Consider the following 8,823-nt stretch of genomic DNA (forward strand, 5'->3'; position numbering starts at 1 on the left):
GCGTTTTTACACTGGCCCTACCAATAAGCTTCGAGGAGCTCGACGATGATGCATGCTTGGCGGAGGTTATGATTCTACGTAAAAAACGATAAGTCCTTCAGTCCTGTCATGTTGGTCTTGCGCCCGTATTTCATCGACTTTTGATATGAAGGCGCATGATAGCGTGGCTCACATGAGCCGGGAAATCCCTCCTCATGTATTGTATGCCTCTCCAGTGCCGCTCACTGCACCCAATGGTGCCAGCAACAAAGGACAGACGCTTCCGCTCAGCTTGATTGCCCAAATAGTATCTTTTGTAAGCCGTATGTTGGACACGAGCACATCCAATCCAGACTAATAACGCTGGCTGGTAGGTTGAGGATGTCGGCGACATAGCGCGCATGACGCGAACCTGTCGATTATTGTATTACATGACGCTCCCTGTCCTTTACGAACGAGTCACCCTGCGCTCCTACCCCGAAACCCGCTACGTAGACGGAAGACCAGAAGGATATGGAAGTGGCAGTCCATTCGTCATGGGCCTCAGTGGTCTTGCCTCTGGCAATTCGGCGCCACTGGTGAAAGAGTTCAAGGTGACAGGAGCTTGGACAGAATCTGGGATTGATGAATACAGCAAAGGCAAAATACCGGACAGCACAATCCTCCTCGGCATTGCTTTGCGCGCTGCAATGGACAAAATGATTCACCTGAGATCTCTCGTCTGGGACCTCGACTCCAAGCCAACCAAGTCAATCTACCAAGGACTAGCTGCTCGACCGACACTCACCTCGCTCACCCTACGCTTTCCCCAAGTCCGTTCGCCTCGTCCCATAGTCGTTATACCACCGATGCCAAACCTTCGTCGCTTACGTGTGAGCGATATCGACCCTCTCTGCTATCCAGACGACATCTCTGGTCTGATCTTCCATGCTAAGCAGCTAGAAGATCTTCGCATCCACTGGAGTCCTCGTATGCGGAAAGAGGCTGAACCCAGTGTTAACCTAAGAATGGTCTTTGGTCCATGCTTGGAAGCAAAATATAAGCTGAAGTTAAAACACATTGGTATTCAGAACTTCTATGGACCCAATACCGGCGATCTGGCAGAGATCTTCGAACCTGGCTGTATTGAGGGTGCAGACTTCCTCGACGTCTTTGGAGGCATCTATGGTCGTCCCACTACCATCTGGGTAGATGAAACATGGAAAAACATTCCAGATGCTACACACTTCGAAAGTTACAAAAGGCATCGAATCAGCGAACCAGCCATGGAACATGCCAAAATCCTCTCTCAATTCACTGGATTGGAAGAGTTGTATGTGGTTGGGAACAGGTTATGTGACCGCGACAACACAAAGTCGGAGTATCAATCGCCCGAGACTGCAGCCGCCACGCCAGCGACATCTGTCACAGGATCCACCCCAACAGCTTTTGAGGAAAAGCAGGCCTCTTTAACTTGTAAAGCATATCTACGTGCCTTGACCGCAAACCATGGTCAAAGTCTGACAAAACTGCTATTGCCTGATCAATTCCCACTTTCAGGACAACAAATCGGTGAACTCGTCAGCAAATGTCCAAATCTGGAGCAAATCGGCTTTGCGCTGGACAAAGATGCCGGCGAAGTTATGAGTCTGCTCGCACCTTTCATCCTCAAACTACGCGCTGTCAGAGTCTTGGCGAATGCGAACAGCGATAAAATACTTGCAGAAAGCGACCTCATTGGACTGGTTGATGGAACTCGGACCGAGCCGTTGTACTGGAAATGTTTCAATAACAATGTCAGATACTGTGGCATTGGTGATGTTGTCATTAAGCTTGATAAGGCAGTACATATGCCAGATGCTGAAGGCAATCTTGAATGGCTGAACCGTGTCACCTTGGCTTCTCGTGAGGACGTTCAACAGTTTGAGATCTGGAGCCTGGACAAGCTCGAGTTATGATGAGGCCTTCTGGACACTGTCGCAGTCGCATCGACTGAGGAAGTCAGAGATGCAGCTAGATTCTACCTGGAACTGCACGCGCATGACCTTTGTTGTGCTTTATCCAAATCCCATCGAAGAAGGCTCCAAGTGGTTCTGATACACAATGCGGATCGAGGTTACTTGGACTCGCACGATGCCCTCATCAGTACGAGTAGACTCTGCGTTGCATAATCCCCGGCTCTCCGACTCTCCAATCTCGAAGTCGCTACGAATTCAAAGGGCCTCAATATTTGGCATTGCGACTGAATTTCAGTCATTGAGTCTGAGTCAGGGGTAAAAAATATCATTTGTTACCATGCCGAACAAGTCTCCAGATGCATGCCTTCGTATTGCTGACAGAAAGGTTGGCAAGTCAGCACAGAAGCTCGCGCGCTCAAGTCAAACGGACATTCCGAGGCTACAATTTCTCACGCAAGCAAATTGAGCCTAAGTTTAATGCGATGGAGTTAGCCGTCTCAAGAGACAAGCAGCGAGCCACAAAAGGTGAAGACTCATGATTTTCTTGAAGTACCTCCGCCAAAGACGTTGCGTCTGCTCCAGCGGTCTGCCGAGGGACAGTCTCCCGCATCTGATATCTTGAAGGTGTGTTGAAACGAACATGGCAACGATCCTGCAATATGCTCAACAAGAAGCCGCCGCATGATCTGGGGAACGAAGAGCATACAGTTTATCGACATGATAGATCAAGAAACTCACTCAGCATCTTGAAGACAGGAAAAAGCGTTTGCTGCAACAGCAAGTCCTGAAAAAGGATGCACACTTTTACCAATAATAACTTTCGTCAGATCTTCGCTTTACAGAAGAGCTTGACTGGTATGATGCAAAAGAGTTATTCGTCGAGCTGGCAAAGGTCCTACCTTCTGTCGAAATAGTCATCAAAGGCATACTCTACCACAAACCAAATCTGAAGCTTTACCACGCATCTTGCGTCTTGCTCTCGAAACGCTACCTAAATTTTGAGGTGCGACTTTTCATACACGAATACTTTGCACTCACAGCATCGCCTTTATGCTTTGTCAGGCTCATGGGGAAACGAAAGCATTCAGAAGCAATGTCTCGATAAAAACAGAGAAGGAAGTCTCGAGTCGGGCAGACGTGGAAGATCACATCCAGACTGGAGAAAACCTATCATTCATGAGCCTCCCACGAAAGGCCATTACTTTCTAGAGATAGACTGCTTGAATACACCATTTGTAAAAAATACAGAAGAATCGATACATAACGCAAAATGTATTGAAGGTTGCGACCATCCATGCCAAATTCTACTTATAGACCTTTGTGTATGTTGTTGTGTGGGAATTGCTTTTGTCTCTTGAAAACTTTGCGCATTTTTACAGTCGTGGAAAAGACAAACAAGTGCAGAGGACACAGATAAGGAAAAGAGGCTTCACGATATCTCTCTTCGGTCACGACCTCGGTGTCGAATTTCAACGTGACTTCTTCTGGGCAGAATGCGTCTGTGCATATCAGAAGATGAACGCATCCCTCCCTGACACTGCCTTCTTGACATGATGAGCGACATCTGAGGCATCGCGAATCAATACACGTGAGAGTGCAAAAAGTTTTTAGGAAGACACTAAAATTTTCATGAAAGCACATATGTAAAGGGTACTTGGGAAGCTTATTGACAATGTAGGAACAAGAAACACAATCATCCTCGCAGGAGGCTTAAGACAAACTTCTTACACCTTGGACTCATGAACAATCTCCTCGATGGCAGAGGAGTCCTTGCCCATTTCCTGAGTGAAGGTGTCATGTGGGACCCAACCTGCCGAATTACGTGCAGAGACCTCAGACATCATCTTGTCAACTTGTTCAAGAGACAATCCCTTGGTCTCAGGCACGAAGAAGTAAGCGAAGACGATACAGACTGCGCAAGTGGAGCCCCAGAGGAAGAAGACCTTAGGGCCGAGGTTGGCTTCATTCTCTCCGACAAGGTAAGGAGTGATGACAGCAATGATGCAGTTCCTGTATCATTTCGTTAGCTTGTACTCATGATAACAGATGAAGAGGCTAAAAGTGCTTACCAGAACCAGTTAGAGGCAGTAGACATGGCAACACCTTTGGAACGGATGGGAAGAGGGAAGATCTCTCCGATTGAGACCCAAGCTGTTGGACCCCAGGTAGAAGCGAAGAAGAAGATGTAGATGCAGGTGAAGAGGATGAGAACGATCTGAGATGCGCGAGAGCCGGCATCAGCGGTACCAGTGATACCAACGATCCACTCGCAGACACACATACCAATGGCGCCGTAGATCAGGAGGGGACGACGACCGAAGCGCTCAATGGTCCAGAAAGACAGAGGAGTAGAGCAAACGTTGACAATGGTGGTGATCATGGAAATGAGGAAGGCATTGTCGATACCGATGGACTCGAAGAAAGTGGTCGAGAAGTAGAAAATGAAGTTGACACCAGTCCACTGTTGCATCATCTGAAGGAGGACACCAATAAAGACCTTGCGAATGTTCGAGTTGCGGTTGGTAATGCCACCAGAGAACATGCCAATCCAGCTGACTTGGCCGACTGACATCTCATACTCGAAGTTGGCTTGGATTTCAGCGAGCTCATCAACGATGTAGGCGCTATCGGCGGGCTGGCCGCGAACGCGACCGAGAGCCTTGGCAGCTCTGTCGAGCTGTTGCTTCTTGACGTAGTAACGAGGGGACTCGGGAAGGAGGAACAACCCGACGGCAAGAATGATGGCCCAGGCAAACTGGATGGCGATTGGGATTCTGTAGGCGCCGGTATTCGAGTAGTTGCGGCAAGCATAGGTGACGATCGACGCAAGCATGAGACCAATGGTGATTGCGAACTGATAACAGCTAACGATTGCGCCACGAACCTTGCGTGGAGCAACCTCAGACATGTACTGCAATGAACTGTCAGTTTTCCTTCAAATGATTTCATCGAGTATGTCATGATACGAACGAGAATGTTGACTGCGCTAACAAATCCTACGCCCACGCCTGCAATCAAGCGACCAACGACGATGAGAGGTACGGAGGTGGAGGCAACCTGGAGGATGACACCGACGGAAAAGACGCCACATCCGGTAATGATAGTGGTTCGGCGACCGATCCAGTCCGCGAGAGCACCTGCGAAAAGGGCACCGAAGAAAGTACCGGCAGAGAGAATGGAAACGATCAGCGATTGAGTACCACTAGCAATGCTGTAGCCATTTGGATTCTTCTCAGTGATGCCAGTGTATTTTCCGAATTCTTGTTTGAATACGGAAGTGCCCATGACACCGTTAATGTAACCAGAATCGTAACCGAATAAGATACCAGCAAAGGCGGCAAAGGCACACATCAAGTAGGCCCTGATGGTGACAGGCGACTCAACGCGCTCCACTGTGACTGGAGCCATTGCGAAAGGGGCAAGGTTATTTCTTGACGATACAACGAAAGTGGAGGAGGGAGATCAAGGAAAGACAGACGCTTGTTGGCAGATGAGAAGAGAAGAAAGAACACGAGGTGAGGAAACCACAGCCCTATATACAACAAACCGTGGAGGCAAGAGCGATGCTGGGCAGTTGTCCAGGTGAACTATTCATTCCATCATCCCCACACTGCGACAATCACACTAACGGGCTTTCCATTGTTCGAATGGCGAATCAATGATCACGCGGGAGCCCAAATCGGGCCCTAGGTTGTCCTTGCTTTGATGCGATGTGAATTGTCTCGTGCATGGGGCGTGTCGCCAACCCTCGTGCATTTTGCCCAGAGCCCCAGATGTCGCAAACGCTCCTTGGTATTTCTTGGGCGATCATTCGTGGCATTTGGGTTGGAGGCCAGTGGTCTTGGACGCGCGAATACTTGCAATACAGTACGTTCACGGCCCGTGAATCTCTACTCACAGTTTTCCATATCTACCGTATCGACGTGGAGTCGAGACATCTTGCGCAGCAGCTCTTGAGTACGATCTCGCAACAGCAAGTGTCGCTGAAAAGCAGAAAGAAAACCCTCGGCGTGTGCCGAGAGATCTGGAGATTTTGCAACCCCAACTCAGAGAGGGCTAATCTCACGCTATCCCGTGCCTCCCTTCCTTTGTTCGCTAAACATGTCTTCTTCAAGTCACGCATCCGCAGCTTGTTAGCCGCCAATAACATTCCGAAGGATTCTGGAATATTTTTGTAAGCGCGGTCAGGACTATCGTACTCGCTCACCACCTTGTTCGGTCGACTCCTTCAGAACATCTTCTTCTCGGCGTGACATGCTTTGCAACACTTGTTTCGATTCACCGCCTTAGTCCACGGTATGAGATCGATTCAAGACTTGCCACTTGCCGCAGGTCATGATTCTTTTCTTGGCTACTGAGGCCGTGGCTTTTTGTCAAACGGCAAAACAATGTGGCTATTACATTCAATCACAACCCGACTGTCATCGGCTGACACGAGAGACCACGACATGATTTCCAGGTAGGCGAGAGTGGCCGTGCTTGTATCTCTTGCCATGCTGCCATCAACATAGCTTGGTCCGATGCGGACTCTCTCTGACCCCTCGTAATGGAGGTTGCAGAACGACTTGATGACTTCCATAGAAACGTTTTGGAGATCCTCGGTCGCCTCAGCACGTCAGTCAGCTCAAGCGAAGATTTATCTGATTACTGTCGTCTTGTCGCAGCCGTGTCACAAATTAGCTGCTAACTTGATCTTGGGCCAACGGATGGCATACTTCACGGGAGGCAGGTCAGACAAGGTACGGCAAAGTTGACCCAAGGTAGATCCACAATAGTTGAGCACAAGTAGAGAAGTTCTTGGCAAGAAGCGTGTTCCGAACCTGTGCCGAGCGTGTGGCCAATCGCGTCGCGTTTCCCCGCACATAGACTTTTCCGCGCATTCGCGCGCACAGACCACCCGCAAATTTTGAAATCATAACAAAGCTAAAACATTCTTTCCCTCTTAGCTTCACCTTAGCATAGGCTTAGCTGCTTCTTAACCTATACTTAGCATACGCCTAACATGGCTACTAACTTTACTAATCCCTAGGTTCTTAACTCTATAAACCCCCTACCTAGCTATAGCTATATACATAGTTAGTATAGTATAGGCTTAGCGTAGGGCCGCCCTAAACTAACTATATGCATAGGACCTATTTATAACCCCTACTTTACTATTAGTAGTATATATTCTTAACCTTTTGCAATTACATACGCTAACTCTATACTTAGCCTAGCCTACCTCCTATGCTAATAACATCGCTACTAGTTAGTATAGCCTATACTCTCTCTACGCTAAGCGTATGCTTAACTTTATATAGATTACCCTAACTAGCTCTAGTAGTTAAAAAAGCATAACTACGTGTAAGTTACTTTCTAAAGCCTAGGCTTAGCCTATACTAATTAATCTCTAGTTACTTCGTTATTATCGATACTACTAGTAACTATATATATAGTTAGGTCTTTAGTAATAACCCCGGCGTACGCTAAACCTATACTCTACCTATGCTAAAACTAACATATCTAGCTCTACTACTACTAGCGCTATAAGCACTCTAGCTACTATAAGTACTAGATATTCTTATGTTAACTTTAGTATAGGCTAACTATATATAGTCGCTAACCTTAACTCTTATAACACCTCTACTAATAAGGAACTCCTTACTAAGTAGTAAGTATATATAGTTACCCTAAGTTAAGCATATACTAACTAAGTATAGCAAGATGTATCGTTTTATCCTTTCCTAGAAGTAGTATAATAGTGTCTACCTCTATAAGCCTAGGTATGTTCCGTATACGCTTACCTTATGCTATTATCTAATATTAATAGTAACTCTAGTAGTAAGATCGGTACCTACTATAATAAGGCTAAAGCTATTACGTATGCTTACCCTACCCTTAGCCTAGTTTAAGCCTATACTAACTATTCTTATAGTCGCGTTAACGATAACTTCTATAACTAGTATAGTTTACGTTTCTACTATTATGTATATATACCCTACTTAAGTTAAATCTTTACCGAGCATATGCTAACCCTAGCCTAGAATAATCTACCTTATATAACTCCTCCTTTCTTTAAAAAGCGTAAGGTATATATAGTCTTCCTTTTTACTAAGCGTACGCTAACTATATATAGCGTAGCCTCTTACCTCCTTCTTTCGTTAAGGATAAGGATAAGGAGGGTTTTATTAAGACTCCTTATATGTTATTTACATATGCTCTACCTATGCTATCTACTAATAAGAAAATAGCTAAACGTCCTAGATCTGCTTATAAGAGTAAGTCTATTAGTAAGTTTAAGCGTATCCTAAGCCTATGCTTAAGCTAACTTATAATAGCTACTTATGCCTCTACCCGCCTTCGTAGTAAGGTTACTTCTTAAGCATAGGCTTAGCTTCTTCTTAGTAGCTATCCTACTTAAGTTTAGTATAGGCTAATATAAAAACAATCTATACTTAGGCTACTCTCTACCTAGGCTAGGCGTATACCTAGCCTAAAAAGATAAAAATAAAAGTTTTGTTTCTTTAATATAATATTATGTTTTAAAAAGTAAGAAGTAATGTGTTTTTTATATGTTCTTATATGTTTTATTAAGATTATAATATCTTTAATCTATTTATATATATATAAACTTATTTAAGATAGTAAACTAATCTAGTAATAGAGAAGCTATAAAGCTATCTTATTATAATATATAAACACTATATAAAGATAGATTAATAGATAAAGTTATAAAAAAATAAGGAGATAGGGTGCTATAAGTAGCTAAACCTTTATAAGATAGGGTATCCTATTTAATAAGATGTATATATGCTAACTACATGCCCTAGATAGTATAGCTTTTATTCTCTTTTCTATATCTTATATTATAATAAGAAGAACTAGTACTATCTATTCTTTGCTTTTTACTATTAGACTACACTATTAG

At 45.1% G+C, this 8,823-nt stretch overlaps 3 protein-coding genes across 3 annotated transcripts; 2 read left to right on the top strand and 1 right to left on the bottom strand.

Annotated features, from left to right (window-relative positions):
* Window positions 1-259: 259 nt before the first annotated feature.
* M437DRAFT_13287 (uncharacterized protein) lies at window positions 260-1,658 on the top strand (the record flags this gene model as incomplete). Its single annotated transcript, XM_041018709.1, has 2 exons — window positions 260-295; window positions 354-1,658. Coding segments are annotated over 2 exons (1,341 nt in total), but the record flags the coding sequence as incomplete, so codon positions are not given.
* A 1,982-nt stretch (window positions 1,659-3,640) lies between these two features.
* M437DRAFT_54408 (general substrate transporter) lies at window positions 3,641-5,324 on the bottom strand (the record flags this gene model as incomplete). The annotated part of the gene is made up of 3 exons (XM_041022686.1): window positions 3,641-3,926; window positions 3,986-4,827; window positions 4,887-5,324. The coding sequence occupies 3 exons, from the start codon at window positions 5,322-5,324 to the stop codon at window positions 3,641-3,643; spliced, it is 1,566 nt and encodes a 521-aa protein (XP_040877469.1).
* A 1,818-nt stretch (window positions 5,325-7,142) lies between these two features.
* M437DRAFT_68347 (uncharacterized protein) lies at window positions 7,143-8,332 on the top strand (the record flags this gene model as incomplete). Its single annotated transcript, XM_041025105.1, has 9 exons — window positions 7,143-7,163; window positions 7,240-7,259; window positions 7,310-7,335; window positions 7,512-7,566; window positions 7,726-7,776; window positions 7,831-7,857; window positions 8,037-8,173; window positions 8,234-8,260; window positions 8,328-8,332. 9 exons carry the CDS (start codon window positions 7,143-7,145, stop codon window positions 8,330-8,332), a joined length of 369 nt encoding a protein of 122 aa, XP_040877470.1.
* Between the last annotated feature and the right edge of the window lie 491 nt (window positions 8,333-8,823).

This window comes from Aureobasidium melanogenum (assembly GCF_000721775.1).
Source record: "Aureobasidium melanogenum CBS 110374 unplaced genomic scaffold scaffold_20, whole genome shotgun sequence".
Lineage (NCBI taxonomy): Eukaryota > Fungi > Ascomycota > Dothideomycetes > Dothideales > Saccotheciaceae > Aureobasidium > Aureobasidium melanogenum.